The 16,284-nt window shown below is 36.0% G+C and overlaps 1 protein-coding gene and 1 non-coding gene across 5 annotated transcripts; both read left to right on the plus strand.

The window, feature by feature from the left end:
• The first annotated feature begins 704 nt into the window (after positions 1-704).
• Positions 705-16,277, plus strand: LOC107048678. Of its 4 annotated transcripts, none has more exons than XM_015271989.1 (5): positions 705-873; positions 10,179-10,254; positions 11,825-12,225; positions 13,780-14,460; positions 15,298-16,277. In XM_015271989.1, the coding sequence occupies exons 2-5, from the start codon at positions 10,203-10,205 to the stop codon at positions 15,406-15,408; spliced, it is 1,245 nt and encodes a 414-aa protein (XP_015127475.1). In that variant the 5' UTR covers positions 705-873; positions 10,179-10,202; the 3' UTR covers positions 15,409-16,277. The 4 variants fall into 4 exon arrangements, with proteins under 4 accessions (XP_015127475.1, XP_015127477.1, XP_015127478.1 ...); XM_015271991.2 differs by lacking the exon at positions 705-873 and adding an exon at positions 1,730-1,833; XM_015271992.2 differs by lacking the exon at positions 705-873 and adding an exon at positions 9,639-10,051.
• Positions 4,819-4,891, plus strand: Trnar-acg. Its single transcript has one exon. It is a non-coding gene; the product is annotated as a tRNA-Arg (tRNA).
• Positions 16,278-16,284: the final 7 nt, after the last annotated feature.

A 16,284-nucleotide genomic window follows, 5' to 3' on the forward strand; every position in this document is an offset into this window, starting at 1 on the left:
TCACGCTGTGCGAAAAAGTAACTTTTTCGCCCAGCGAAGCGTCCCTTTTCCACACATTGTGATGAAAAATATCATTCGATACTCGTAGGAAATAGTATAGTTCGTCATTCGACCGAAAAAAACTTTTTTGGCGAATATGAGGTTTGCAGCACGAGCCGAAGGCGAGGGTAATTACTATTATTATTATTAAAAATAATAGTAATTAATAAGTAATTAATTACTATTATTAAAAATAATAGTAATTAATAATAATAATAATAATAATAATTGCATGATTGGAAATCACATTCTTGAAGTGAAACAATTCTTCTTAACAAATCAAATCACTACATTCTGGGCAAGCTTGCTGAAGCGCGTAAACAATTTACAATTTCCACTTAACAATCGTATCAGCGTGAAAGAAAATAGTTAAAAATTTTGAATTCCAATAGCTGATTAAAAAATCAGCAAAAATAGAAAAAATAATCATTCATTTCACGATCTATTGCAAATAATGAAAAAAATTTTTTTAATATCCAAATCGTAGTGTTTTTTGAATGACTTTTCTCTTGAAATCCGGGGCAAAATGGGTTAATATCAATCGCCCAAGAATTCTCAAATGTCACTCTCCAACCAAGAGATGGCGCCAGGGGTTCGAATAATTCCACAAAGTTGATTTGTCCTGATTCCTGGTCGGTTCTGTCCCCCACGCGCTCTCACCAGCTCAATGACAGTTCCTCGCCAGGCACCTTGCGTATCAAAATGGCTCGGTCTCCGTCTCAGTCCGGTCGTGTCTAACAGTGAATCAACCTCAAGTTTTTTAAAACTCACATTCCAGGGCTTTGAAAGGATCCTGAAATGATATCCTGGAGTGGATCGTGATTGCGAGCACCGGTGAGTCGAGATTTTCACTCCTTCGGGATTAATCAACCACTTGATTCAGCACTCCCTCGGGGGTTTGTTTGATACAGTGATAGTGGTATTGCCGAGCTCAACCCGATTTTTGTTATTATCAGAAACCGTATGGATACGCGGATCGTGACGTTGGATTATCGATGAGTTAGATAATAGGGAGTTGAGTTGTAGAGGTGCGGTGGAAAATAGGGCTCTCTATTTTTTCAAATTTCCTTTTACAGAATGATCGTTCGTCTATATAATAATTAATGGTGAGGTGGAATCACGGCATTTTGGCCGCAGTAACAACGACACTATCTCATCGTCAAAAATCGCAGAGATAATATAATATTCCGAATATTTCTTTTTTTTGTTCTTATATTTTGTTCTTGAGACGGGATAATTGCGGAGGGTAATTTCGTGATGGAGAAAGTCGCCCACGGGCAACATTCATCTAGCCCACGCCGATTGGCTCGACTATTTCGTTTGAAGGGACCCTGTTGGGTGAAAGACGCGGTTTTATAAGAACCCGCGACCTCGATAAGAGATTGCTCGCGGTGGATTATTTATTTCACAGCAGCTGGGGGCCCTGCTCTAGTGGGTTTATGTGCCCTCGTTCTTTTGGCTTGATCATGATGATAAAAACACGGGGTTGGAGGGGGCAGGGGAAGAGAAGCGGGGGGAGGAGCGAGGGCCGGCGGGCGCAGGCGCGGGGCGCGAGGGGGATGAATGGAATTCGCGGAGTGAAGGAAAGGAGAGAGATGAAAGAAAGTTGTTCATTCTACGGAAGTGGACTTGTCGGTACAGGTAGGGGGAGTTTTGAGGGGTCGGTGACCTTCAGGGAATGTGGAAAAATTGTCGGTAGAGTCGCAATTTTTGTTTTGTTGCGGGGCAGAACGGGCTCGGTGTGAAGTGGAAGCGGTTGGTGGAAGAGGCTTCGTGGAGAGCTTTATTTTTGGGGTATGGAAGCATTTGAGAGAAGTTAAGGAATTTTTTATCCATTGATACCGACGTGGGGTGTGGGGAACACCCCAGGTCTTTTTTCAATTCAGTAGTGAAGCGGTGAAGGGAGATGAGTCGACTCATCTCCCAGTTGAGTTTTTGAGCAATATTTCCGACTCTGAGGGACATGGCGGAATTTTTGTAATTACATTTGTTGTAGCACTCAATCGGCTCCACAAAAAAGGTTATAACAGTAATTTTGCTATCTTCCTTAGATTCCGAGATATTGCTTGAAAACTGGTCAATAGTCAAAATTGACTTATCTCCGTTTACCACTTCGTAACTGAATTATTTTTTTAGTGCTTCAGCGTTGATAAAAGGAAAATCCTTGGACGAATGTCATTGGTCAAATCTTTGAGCATTCAATTCCATTTTAAAAACATTAATACAATTGACAATTACCAATTGAGTAGCGAAGCGGTAAAACGGTTTAAGTTGACTTAGCTCTCATCTGAGTTTGTGAGGAATATCTACGAATTCAAGGGAGATGATGGAATTTTTGTAATGACCTTTTTTGCAGAGCGAGTTGAGTGCTATAGAAAAGGTTTTGTCAAAAATTTTGCCATCTCCCTTACATTCTGAGATATTTATTGAAAACTGGTAAATAGTCAAAATCGACTTAAACCGTTTTACCGCTTCGCTACTGAATTCCATTTAAAAACTTGGTAAAAGACTAGGTGAGTAAGGAAGGGTTGAAGAGGGAAGTGAGGTGTGTGGCAAGATTCTTGCCTCAATTGCAATTTGATAAATCAGTAATGAAATTAAATAAGACGGAGGAGTTAATGATTGTTCTCATCTCCATGATGTTAATCAGTTCAAGAAAGGTCAGGGGATAGTGGAGAAATAATTACGATGTTGATTAAATTGTCATAGTGCGACGTTTCGCTAAATTATTTTAGCTTCGTCAGGCTCTTGACGGCAATCTACGTCTAGTCAAACTATTTCTGTTGATATTAGTGAAGGAACACATAATGTGCAAATATGAGTAAACAAAAAGTCAGCAGATAGGGTCAACCAAACGCAAAGAGACTCCTTCAGATTCAGGGACATTTATCAATTTGATAAATCAGTAATGACGTGAAATAGGACGAAGAGGTTCACTTGAGAATTAGGGGCGAGTGGGGAAAAATTAGCACTTGTTATTGTTTTTAATTTAAATGATTCAGTGAATTTTTACCCGTTGAATCCTCCCCTTTGGTAATGACCTCAGACTGAGATCAATTGATAGATTCATTTCGGAGATATGAACCTTAAAAGAAAGTCAGAAATGTCCATTTTGTCCCACCCTCCGATATCCTTTGGGAAATGTCTCTAAATGCGAAGGAAACGGCAAAATTTTCACTGCAGACCTTTTTGAGGGAAAAAGTTAATATCTGCAAAAAACTCTGATGGAGAAAACATTCATTTTCATGCGCAATTGATTAGTAATCTTCAGGAGAATAACATTGAATTCGATTGAGAGGGGAAATATAAAATTTTAGATTTCACATAAAATTCAATGGAATTCCAAGTTCCTGAAGAGTAGATGAATGAGAATTTCCCAGCTTCATTGAATTTTCATCACACTATTACGCAACTCCTGAAATGTCAGCTTAGAATCCTCGAATTTTGAGCAACAACTAATTCAAATGGAATTTCTATTTGTTTATAATAGGGATATGTGCACAGCTCAGTAGTAATTTCCAAAAAAGTGATATTAGATTCAATTTACGGGAAAGAAAATCATGAAATTTCAGATTTTGTTGACAATTCAATGGAATTTTATGATTTTGAACAATAGAAAGGCGAGATCCCGCAACTTAGATGAATTCTCAATTAAAACTTGAATATTCAGTTCCAAATTACGTTGAATTTTCAATTAATTCAAGCTTCGAACAGCTATTTCTCTGACTTTTTCCGATTTCTAGTCATTTTCGAGGTATAATTGAAGTGAAATTTACAGTGTCCACTGATTTTTCCATAAAACTTCGAATTTCCTATGAAGTGTAGCGACAATTGCAATTAAAAATTTTTAACAGTGAAGATTTTTACAGAATATTTGCAGAATATCGGCATCAATCATTACTTTAGTAATATTATCAGAAGTTGCACTTTACAATAAGTAAGTTATTACTTATCTTCATTGCAATTTGAAAAATAACATAATAATTGGTATTTTAAATTTCTCAATTATTGGCTGATAAAATAATTCGGAATTTGAATATTTAAATTGAAGGTTCATTTAATAATCAAAAAAATTGGTGAGTAATATTACCAATTGACTCATTAAAAATTTAACTGTAATTAAATTTATAATTATGCCGATGCCTCGAAATATCTTGGAAATTCAAAGAACCACCAAAATTTTCGCAAAAATCATTGTCCTCAAGCAGACAAGAGCAATCTACAGAAAAATCCCTCAAATTAATTTTCACGTAAAACAAATTCACTGTTTCCGGAAATGAAAAAAAAATTTATAAACATTGTGTACTGCAAATTTCTGTTTATTTAATTAATTCGAGGTTGATTGTCTCAATTCCGCATGACAAAATTAATCGTTTGAAGACGTTGAGAAAATACTGAAGTGGTTTATTTAATTAATTAACACGAAGCAGGAACTCATTCTCTTGTTCTTGATTTTGCAATTTTTTTTTCTTTCCTCAGTCTGATCATTTCCCGCGCGTTTCTACTGCCCCATGTGTCGACATATGTATACAAAACTGCGGCCCCACGTGACGCGTCTTAATTATCTGCACGAGAGTGCTATACACGCGATAAATACAACAGACTGTGGTTATCAAATCGACTGTTATGACTGGTGGAGAGGAAGTTTATCTTTTAGATCTCCAATATTTGGGAACGCTGCGATTTTCATAAATTCCGAGTGAAGACGATCCGTTTTGCCGTGATCTCCCTTGTGTTGATCGCAGCCTTAAATAGAACCCACGATTTTTAGGGGATTTAGGCTCTGTGGCGCAACGGATAACGCGTCTGACTACGGATCAGAAGATTCCAGGTTCGAATCCTGGCAGAGTCGAAATTTGTTTTTGAATTTTGGCAATTTTTTCGGTAAATGGGTAAAATTCTGTAGCGAAATGGTAAACCGGGTCAAGTCGATTTTGACTATTGAGCAGTTTTTACCGAATATCTCGGAATCTAAAAGAGGTAGAAAAATTTTTATCATGAACTTTTTTGTAGGGCCAATTGAGGGTTATAGAAAAGGTCATGAGAAAAATTTTGCTAATTGTCTAAGATTCCGAGATATTCATCAAAAACTGGCCAAAAGTCAAAATCAACTTGACCTGGTTTACCAGTTCGTTACTGAATTGAATTGAAAATACCAAAATAGGTAGACCAATAGATAGTCAAGACCAATTTGAGATTCGTCGAGATATGGAAAATAGATAATTCACGTAAATCAGCCAATGATGGATTCTATACCTAATATAATATACAAAAATTGCAGTTTTTGAATGATTTCATCAATCTTCTTCTAAAAGTAAACGTTCTCATGTTTTTCTAACGAAATAAGTCAATTTGAGATATGTTCTAATTCACAATAGACAGCTACGTTTTCCAGAAACCATTTTCTGCAACAAAATTGAGACCTAATAAAAAAAGTGGAAAAATACAAAATTTCCTCATTTCCATTATTAAGAGATTAAGAATATTCATTACAGACTTATTTATTCCATAATTAGATTACCTATACGAGCATTTTCTATGAAACTATTCATAGAAAATGCTGGTAATTTTCAAAAATTACCATTTTATAATTATTTCAACAATCTTTATCGAGAGGTAAACTTTCTAATTTTTTCAGATTTCAAAAATGTTTTCTAACGGTTCAATAATGAGATTCAAATTCAGACCGACAAGGTTTAAATAATAAAATCATTGTAAGATATCCAGAAACGTGGGCTCAAATGAGGTTTAAATGAAAGCTCTGAGGTTCGACTGCAAAAGCAGAAACGCATTTCACTGGAGGAAAAATACCCAAAGGACTTGGAATTATTTAAAGTAAAAAAAATGACAAAGTTCAACACAGAGAGAAATATTCAAAATTCTGCGGAATTGTCACGGAATTTTTCCAGAGCGTACCGTAATTTTTACCTGAATCTCCTGTGAAAAATTACGATACCGTCCGTAATTTTTACTGAACATTTCTCTCCGTTAAGTTAAAAATGACCGAAGCATTTGAAGATTCTCAACCGAGTTAAACAGTGGACATGTATAATTCACCGAGCACGAAGGTTACTGCGTCACTGTCCCCTTGGCCATCCCCACGCTCATTAATTAGTTGATTAAAAAGAATCCTCTTTACACCACTCGTTTTGGTTTGACGGTCAAACTGAACTGGACAAGGCAGAAAATTACATTGGCGTCACGTTTTACGCACCCACCGATCTGGGACACGGGGACGAGTAGCGGAAGCACGGCCAGCTAACCAGGGCTCTCTTATCCTTTAGTAAAAAATCCAATGTAACGTTTTTTGAAGCCAATCTATTCGGCGTATTGTGTCATTAGGCTTTTTAGAAATGATGATAGTATAAATTAAAGATATTACGATAATACTTTATTATATTATATTATTCTATACTATACTATATTCTAATGCATTGTACAATGTATTATATATACAAGATCTGTGCGCGCGCTCTCGCGCGCGCTGATCCATTCATTTGTTGAAATGAAGAAATGGAATTCATTGAATTTCAGTTTCTCATGAATACCTTACAAATATTGATAATGAATCAAAGAGAATTCGACTAATGATTGAAGTGAATAGCGAAGTAGAGTAAAAGAATCTATAAAGAATTTTTCATTTTCAATTAATTATCTTCAATTTTTTAAAATAATCGGTCTCCATAACAGGACAGAATTTATTAATTTCACCGATGACGTGAAAAAAAAATTTACCACTGAAGAATTTGAAAATGCCGCGTGTTTTTTTTGTGAATAACTTCGTGTCACATATTGACCAATCAGAATTAAGGATTAGCGGTCAGGCAGTTTCGAGATATTTCGATATAAAACAAATTCCCGTTTCTTTCATCTTTACTAAATAGGATAATACATATAGTACTCTATTATATATTGTATATTATACAGAGTATATATAATATAGTATAGTATTATCGTAATATCTTTAATGTATGCTATCATCGTCCATAGAAAATCTGATGACACAATACGCCGAATAGATTGGCTTCAAAAAAAGTCACACTGTATTATATAAAAAAAAATAGAATCCATTCCTGAAACTTTTCCTTCGGAAACTTTGATATTAACGTCAGAAATATAATATAAGATTATTATTTATTTATTTATTTATTTATTTATTTATTTATTGAGCTTTAGGACTATGTCCTGGGTAACAATCACCCCCTAAGGAAAATCCAAATGTGTTGCATAAATTGATTAGCCTACAAGGAATTACAGAGTATAACGTAACTCCAGGAATTAATCGAGATTATCAAATTTGATTATGAAACATTATAATAGGAAGAGAAAAGTAAAAGAAAGATGAGCCACTTCAATTATCGATGAGTTTTGCTCAGAAAGAGCTTACAAGATGTTGGGATCAAATTAAATCGTTACATTTCTCAAGAGACAATTAAATCATTATTATAAAAGTATAATACGTCACTAGTATTATTCACTACAATTGACATACATTAAACCCCATAGGACATACACCGGACTAATCTAGTGGGAATAAAAAAAAACATCGAGAAAAATTGTTGAAACAATTTCACAGACACATGACCGATGAGACAATGGGCACGTCGAGGCAGATCGATTTCGTGACAGCGGGCAACTCCTGGGCTTCATTCATTATTCTCGGCGCGGGTTAGAAAGCAGAGAAAACACTGGGTTAGTTGAAACGGTATTCGTACGCGGTTTTTTGTTTATGTTTTTCTCACGGTTCGTTTCACTTGCGCCGCTTGGAAAAAAATGATCCATGGAAATTCCCGGGAGAACAGTACTTATTTGGGGTGGCAATGAAAGTTATTTGAAAAGCGCAAGTCTTGGGTAATTGTCCAATCTCACGGAATGAATTCATTTATTGTTCAGGAGTTTATTCGGGATTTAAAGGGATCTAGGGATTTAAGTGCTTGGGACATTGTTTTTTCGGTGGAATTCTTTCATTTTATAGGTTTCTGGACATTCACTGTTGGAATTTTTTTGACGTTTCGTGGAAGATATAGTAAATCTCATGAGAGTGACTTTGAATCGAGTTTAGGAAAATGGTTATGAAATTTCAAGGTTTAAGTAGTATTCACGGAAATTCACGAGTTTTCAGTGGGAGTGAGATGGAAATTTCGCAACTTGATTGAATTTTCAGTGGAACATGAATATTCAGAAACAAAGTGATATGAATTTTCAATTTCTCCCTGAATTTTCCTGATTTTTCTGAATTTTTACAGAATAATTGAACTGAATAATCAAGTATTTTATTGATTTCCAGATCAGTTGAACAGAAAATCAATGGTATATTTGATTTTTCAATGACAAGATTTTCTGAAATTTCAGAAATTTTCCAGAATTTACCACGGAAAATTCAGATGAAAATTTTTAACAGTGTTTTGCAATTATTTCATTTCTTGGGAATTTTGGAGGTTTTAATTTGATTCTCAATTTTTAATCAGGAGGAAAAATTTTGAAAATCTGAAAAAATTTGAGGAAGATTGGCAAAATAAGTTTATAGAATTGTGGTTTTTAAACATAAACAAATTTTTTCATGGATGATTAAAAAAATCATTTGTGCGAAATCGCAAAATCATTCAAAATTTCACAGAATGTTACTTTCAAGCAAAAAAACAAGAATTTCGAAAATGTGCACGATTTCAATTATTCATTTATGAGAACGGAATGTCTTGGGTAATTACGCAATCTCACGGAGTGAATTAATTTTTGTTCACGAGTTTATTCTGCATTTAAAAAGATCTAAGTGCTTTGACCATTGTTTTTTCGTTGGAATTCTTTCATCATTTTATATGTTCCTAAACATTATTCAATTATTTTATTATTTGGGAATTTTTGAGGTTTTAATTCCATTCTCAATTTTTAATCGGCAGGAAATGTTTTGAAAATTTGAAAAAATTGTAAAGATTGGTAAAATAATCTTATAAAATTGTGATTTTTAAACATAAACAAATTTTTACATGCATGTTTCAAAATATCATTTGTAAATAAGGATTTCGGAAATGTCTACGATTTCAATTATTCATTTATAAGAATTGAATCTCTTGGGCAATTACGCAGTCTCACGGAATGAATTCGAAAAATCAAATTCTATTCACTTTTCAAAATAAAATAATTTCCACCGAATATTTCTACTCGAAAAAATCGCGCGTCAGCTGAGCTGCGTAATTTCTCAATAGAATCGACCAGAAATCGATATAAAGTTCTCTCTAGTTTTAATTCCATTCTCAATTCTTAATTCGTAAGAAATGTTTTGAAAATCTGAAAAAATTGGAAAGATTGGTAAAATAATCTTATAAAATTGTGATTTTTAAACATAAACAAATTTTTACATGCATGTTTCAAAAAATCATTTGTAAATAAGGATTTCGGAAATGTCTACGATTTCAATTATTCATTTATAAGAATTGAATCTCTTGGGCAATTACGCATCTCACGGAATGAATTCGAAAAATCAAATTCTATTCACTCTTCAAAATCAAATAATTTCCATCGAATATTTCTACTCGAAAAAATCGCGCGTCAGCTGAGCTGCGTAATTTTTCAATAGAATCGGCCAGAAATCGATATAAAGTTCTCTCTGGAATCCGTTAGGTTTTTCTCTGAAATGTTCTCATACGTGTCTCCTTTAATCCCATTCAATTCATGTGCAATTCATGCGGAGGCGATGCTAAATTAATTCTCAAAGTGCTCCAATTGAGCCCACACCTCCAATAGGTCTGAATTTAATGAGAAAAAACCCTTAAAACCCAGACTACGCCGTACTTGGATATTTTTATCCCACGGAAGAGGAGCGGCACGAACAAGCTGACGCACCTCTCCCGAGTGTTCCTCTCCCGTACCTAAGCACCTACACACCGACAAAATTACTACAAACGTGTATAATACTGGACTACCAATGCGAGATGACACCGCTCGCTCGCGACACGCGAAAGGTGGTAAAGGAGTCCTTGGGCCGCTAGTTGTGACGGCTAAGCCACACTATTCGGTTCGTTAAGCCATGTTCTCCAGCCGAGCAATTCAGGAGTCTCTAATCCGCTTTAATTAACGAATACCAGGAGAAACTCGCCTGGCTTTTCCGTTGATAATTATCCGTCTGTTATTTACGGTTTCAGATTGAATTCTAGGCGGATGTCGCGATGACACTGCACTGGTGGATGCACTGGTTCTGGGTGACCGCACAATTTGCTGGTGAGTAAGAAAATTCTTTTAATTTTCCTTGCAATTCCGAAGTGGCGGATAAAAATTCAGTGGCGAAGCGATAAAACTAGATAAGTCAAGTATATGATGGAATTAATGCTCTTGATGAATATCTCTGAATGCATAAGAGAGTGAGAAATATTGGAGGAGTATTTTACCTAACGAGTTGGTAAATGACACTTGACACACGCCAGCCTGTAAACTGGCACTTTGCGCCGAGCGTTTGAAAATTCGCGCACGAAAAGATTTCACAGAAAAACGTACCGATTTCGTAGGATAATGAATTCGTATTTAGAAAATTCTATCGGATTTCTATTGACCTTTCTATTAGTTTTTGGCCGATTCTATTGACATGTTCAATAGAAACTAGGCAATAGAATTCGATTTTTCTATATAACTTATTCTCATCAGACATTTTCTGTAGAATTTCCTCGACTCAAATTTTCCAAGTTTTTTGTTTGACTTTCTCGATGAGAAAAAATGAAAAATAGAATGAAAAAAGCTTGGAACGCACATCTAGAGTCGCCAGACAAATAGTATCAGTCACTCGCTAATAGCATTCAATTAAATCATTCTCAATTAGAGCATTTTCTTTTTCTCTGTGATTTCACAAAGTCGTGTGCTCTATCAATTATATCAGACAGGGGAGAGTAATCATAAAATTTTCTGTCTTTCCTAAACGAAAACAGATCTTAATATGAAATTCACTCATCTTCATGATCAGTCCTTCAGACCTATCGATGAATATTTTTTCTCTCCATCATATAAAAATCCAAATTGACTTCTGGTGATGAACATTTGGTACTCGAAATTAAGACTGCAAAATTAAGAGTCACAAGGGTCAAAATGAGGGCCGTGAGGATGAAAATGAGGATCACGAGGGTCAGAATATCGGTCATGTGGGTCAAAATAAGGTTCATGAGGGTCAGAATAAGGCTCACGAGGGCCTGAATAAGGGTCAGTTTAAGGGTCACAAAGCTCAAATTAAGGGTCACGAGGGTTAGATTAAGGGTCATAAGAGTCAGATTAGGACAAGGTTCATGAGGGTCAGAATAAGGGCCACGAGGGCCTAAACAAGGCTCGTCTGGATCAAAATGAGGATCACGAGGGTCAGAATATCGGTCACGTGGGTCAAAATAAGGTTCATGAGGGTCAGAATAGGGATCACGAGGGCCTGAATAAGGGTCAGTTAAAGGGTCATGAGGGTCATATTAAGAGTCACAAGGCTCAGATTAAGGGTCACGAGGGTTAGATTAAGAGTCACAAAAGTGAGATTAAGGGTCATATGGGTCAGATTAAGGGTCTGAATAAAGGTGATAAGGGTCCCATTAAGGGTCCAACTAAGGATTATGTGGGTCCGAAGCTAAGGGTCACAAGGGTCAGGACCATGGAGGCTATGTGAGGGTAATTTGTGGGTCATATGGGGTCATGCGGAAGCGGAGCGGTTTCAACTCTCATTTTTTATGACAAAGTCATAAAAATTCTACAGTTTAGAGTATTTTTTACAGTTCTCGTAAAAGACATTTTGTTATTATTATAACGACTAATTTCCCGAAATCAGTCATCCTTGGCGTTCCTCTTCCATCAACAACCGAAGATCCTCACCTCGAGCGGGACTCGAGCCTGTCATGGAGGGCAATAACAGTGCGAATGACCTCAGAACCACCGATCCGATCAAGCATGAGGATTGCCAAGGCGATAAGTTCCTACGAGCCGTCCATTAAAGTCAACTCCGTGGGCCTGGCTGGTCCAGTGGTCCGCCGGCAGTCTTTCAATGCTTCCAAGCTCCTTAAAAAAATCCAGATGGTGCCTGTGTCACCACTACCCATTAGCACCCACTTCCCCATCCCCGAGGTCCAGCGCCCCAGCTTCAACCTCGTGAGGAATCTCCAGCAGGATTTTGGAGAGGGCAGTTTTCGGGGGAACGAGGAGATATTCCAGAAGAGAAAGGATCAGAGCTGGGTAGCTATTGTTTGAATTAATAATTGAAACATACGTGACTCACTGAACGAGAATGAAACCTTCTAACAATTTGCGATGTATAGAAAATGACATAAAATGATGATATTAGAATATTGTTCTTTTGGATTCGATATTTCGCATAGAAATTCATTTGAGCAATTCAAATTGAATGATTATGGCCCGAGTGGATTATCTTTCGAACGTGATCTTGGTTGTTTTTTTATTTTGATAATCTGAAATGATCTCCAATTGCTATTCAGTTTTACATAGTCCTGGAGTCTCCAAAAATTATGATTGTATAATCAAAAAAATGTTGAAAAAAAAAGTGAACATTTTCAAAGAGCGTCTTTGAATAATATTGGGAAATAAAATTAATAATTTGATGTATTTAATGGCTGTTAGGTCATCATTTGTCACAGTAGTCAATGGCTGTCAAATGGTTAGTTACCATGATAAATTATCCATTCACTATTTCCTCTCTATCGGACTTATTTCTTAATCTTTATTAAAAAGCTTTTTGAAAATGTTCAGTTTTTCCTACTTTTTTTGATTGTACAATCATAATTTTTAGGGACTCCTGCGTGATATCAAATCCAATGGAAATTGTGATATATTTTAAATTATAAAGATGGATAAACAATCGAAATAACATTCGAAATACATAATACAAGCCATTTAATTAAGAATGAGTGTTTTGTGTTTATTAAAAGTTTTTCGGGCGAAATAAATAATAAAAAGAAATATAAAAAGGAGTGACACGTCCGCGGACTAGGAACGTAGATAAAAGAATAACGAGAAAGAAAGAGACAATCGTAGATGATCATAAGAAATAGAGAATAAATTAAATAAAGCATCGGATTTATTTATTTAATTAATACAGGTGAAGTTGAATGCATCTGTTCTGGGTTATGAATAACATCAGATCAAGAGAGTAACAAAAATAAAACAAACACTCGTTTATTTCATCAAGAGGGAAGAGCATTGATAAATTAAACATTCGATTCCGTTACACTACTTTCCTTCTCACAAAAGTTGCCGCCCCGGCATCTCCTACAAGGTCAACTGACGATTCTAAAACCCGGACGAAAAATAGCAAAATTTTGGAAGAGCTTAAATTTAATCAATTCTCCAAATTGTGAACCGCATCTCCATGTTACAACAATCAAATCGTCCTTTCCAACAATGGACAACTCCTTTTCTCGACTTACATATTCATATATTCATCTTTACTTACTTTAGGACTCCTTCCGTTCATTCTTCTTCATTCAAAACAACAACATCTCGCAATTTTAAACATTCTCGTAGAAACCGATAAAAAGGCGTGTAGTGAAAAAACCACTTCTACTATTTGACAAAAATCCCGTTGATTGCATGTGTTAGCTTACTGACTTTCTACACCGGGCACTCCTCCTATTCCATATTCATTTTTAAACAGAAAAAGAGATAGGCAATACATTCTCGCTGTCCTCTTTCAAAGAGCGAACGAACAAATATTTATTTCATTCTCAGTTTTGGAAACAAAAAGTAAACTCAAAATTCCTGTTCGTCTCCTAGGAGATATTACCCAGTCCTGTGAAGGATACAAGACTCACGTGGCTGCTGACGACACTGCGGCCTGTGCGAAGGAGAACCGAGGAGGTAGACGAGGAGGAAATTGAGGAAAAATTCAGCAATCTGAGTACAGTTGAGGAGCGGGATCTAACGGTTCTGCCACTTAGACTCGAGGAGACTCGTTTCAAACTGGTGGTCAACAGAAGTCGGACTATAAACGGAGATACGGACACGGTGTCGTTCAGCAGTCGAACGTTTAATGGCTCCGAGGATATTGAGATTGATCAGGAGTTGGCGGAACCGAGGATAGCCTCGGCGACTGCATCACCGGTTGTGCACCCTGGTTTGGGGGAGTCTACGAGGTTGAGTAGGGCCAGGAGTGCGTTCACTAATGACTTCCAGAGGGACCGGGCGCAGGACAGATCTTCCCAGGATGACGACGACGATGTGATGGATGGAAATGGCATTTCTGCGGGGGTCACTGCTGAGAGTGCTACCACCTCCCTGGTGGACATTGCTGCTATCACAGGGAGCTGTCTCGCTATGATTGTTCTGTTGAGCACCATGGGGAGCATCGGGTTCGTTATGTACAGGAAAAAGTACTTGAACCCTCCGCAGACGTTGAACAGTGACAAGTGCAGCAATCCTGACAGCTCTGGGTATATCGATGACTCTACCATTCGGGTAAGTGATCTTTACGAGTTGGCATTGTCATTTTTCGTTTCATTTTCATTCATTCATTAAGGCGTCAGCGTTTACCAATGATGGGATTTATGACGTACAGCATTCGTCATGAAATTAGAAAAATAAATCGGCAATCGTACCAAGTTTTGTGAATGTTCCCGTTTTTGCCTCAACAACTCCTATGTAAACCAATTTTAAATTATTTCTTTAATTTCCTTTAGCGACGTCATTTTTCAAGCTATCGAGGTCATTTTGGGTGTAAAATGGACGAAATGTTATCAATTTTATCAGAGTATACATAATTCCACATCGCCAAGGTGGGCCCTTCTTTGGTGGACGTACACATATTACTGTATTACAGTATAATACAATTTTTATTGATTTATCAGGTGCCTCATTATCTACATTATTACGTGGATAGTTATCAACACCAAAACTGCATCACGGAGACTTTCAGATTTAAACAAAAAATAAGTATCCGCGGGGCAGCCTTCAGGCAGTGGTTTCAGGGTCCTATCTTTCCTTTCACTTCTTAATTAATGGGGAATGATTCATTCGTCTTTATGCTTTCGGCTCAATTTTCAACGCATGAACAGATAAATGATCTTCTTTATCACATTGATTTTCACACTTTTTTTCTTCGGCTACAAATTCTATAAACCCATTTTCATAATTCAATATTATTAAACGGAAAATGCGTGATAATGTTAATAAAAAGTGCACAATCATTCGGTAGAGAATATCAGAACATTTTAAAAAACAGATTTAGAGATTAGAAGGAAATTTTTGGTTTCAATTCTTGTAACTTAATTTCAATCAATTGTTGTTTTTCTGTAGGACAATTCGGAGGAAATGTACAGCCTGGACAACGACTCTTTCCTTAACTCTCTCGAGGCGATGACAATACAAAATTACTGGACAGACAGTGTGAAGCACACGAAGCTGTGACGCCAACAATAAAAGTGAGCTGAGAATTGCATATCTGGGAGAAATTGAGTCTAAATTTTTGCGAGGAATTTCCAAAATTAAAAAACAAATTATCTCAAAAGAGTAATACTAATTTTTGGCTCTTTAATGAAACGCTAGTATTAGCCGAATAGTGCAATAAATTTTCGTGTACTTAAATATGGTAGGTGAAACAATAAGGAAAGTGTTTTTTTTTCATTGTGTGTGGAGAGGAAAGTGGAAATGATGTAGTTTAAGTACAAATAAGACTTTTAGAAACGACGTAGAAATTTTTCTTGATGAAAAAATAATTGAGAGGAATGAAATTGTAAACATTGTGTACATAACGAGCCATTTGTGGTTTCAATTATTCTTTAAAATACGGTGGCACTGCGTTTTCCATTCCACCTTGTAATTCGTTTGCTTTGTTATTATTTTATCGAATGAATTTCGCCTAATAGTTTTTAATAATTTTCAAACCAATTTGTTACATTCGTTCATTTGTGAGTTGATAATTACTAACGAAAGATCGGACCAAGACGTACGTAGTTGATAGTCAATTTGCCTTTATAACATATCCACTAACCGACTAATTGATTCCATGTTTACTCTTGATCCGTGTCAGCAATTGAAAATACGTATGAAAGAAATTTGAAGAAAATAATGAACATTCAATGCACTGTTTAATTTTAAATGATCCTAGGATTATTTAAGAATTATATTTATATACGAATTTTTCCCCCAATTTCAAGAATAATGAATAAATGATATATATTACATTAACAATTTTCGGTGATGTGATAGAAGTAGTCGTTGGGATTTACCTTTTATTATCACGGTTGTGAATAAATACACGCATTTAAACATGACAATTTTTTA

The sequence above is a fragment of the Diachasma alloeum genome, unplaced genomic scaffold, assembly GCF_001412515.2.
Source record: "Diachasma alloeum isolate Michigan unplaced genomic scaffold, Dall2.0 Dall_scaffold_00195, whole genome shotgun sequence".
NCBI classification, from domain to species: Eukaryota; Metazoa; Arthropoda; class Insecta; order Hymenoptera; family Braconidae; genus Diachasma; species Diachasma alloeum.

Excerpts from the sequence above, each read along its gene's own strand:
- LOC107048678 (XM_015271989.1), top strand. The coding sequence starts at position 10,203 with ATGACACTGCACTGGTGGATGCACTGGTTCTGGGTGACCGCACAATTT. Across the intron at positions 10,255-11,824 it reads GGTGACCGCACAATTTGCTG|TCATCCTTGGCGTTCCTCTT; the intron begins GTGAGTAAGAAA and ends TCCCGAAATCAG. Across the intron at positions 14,461-15,297 it reads TCGATGACTCTACCATTCGG|GACAATTCGGAGGAAATGTA; the intron begins GTAAGTGATCTT and ends GTTTTTCTGTAG.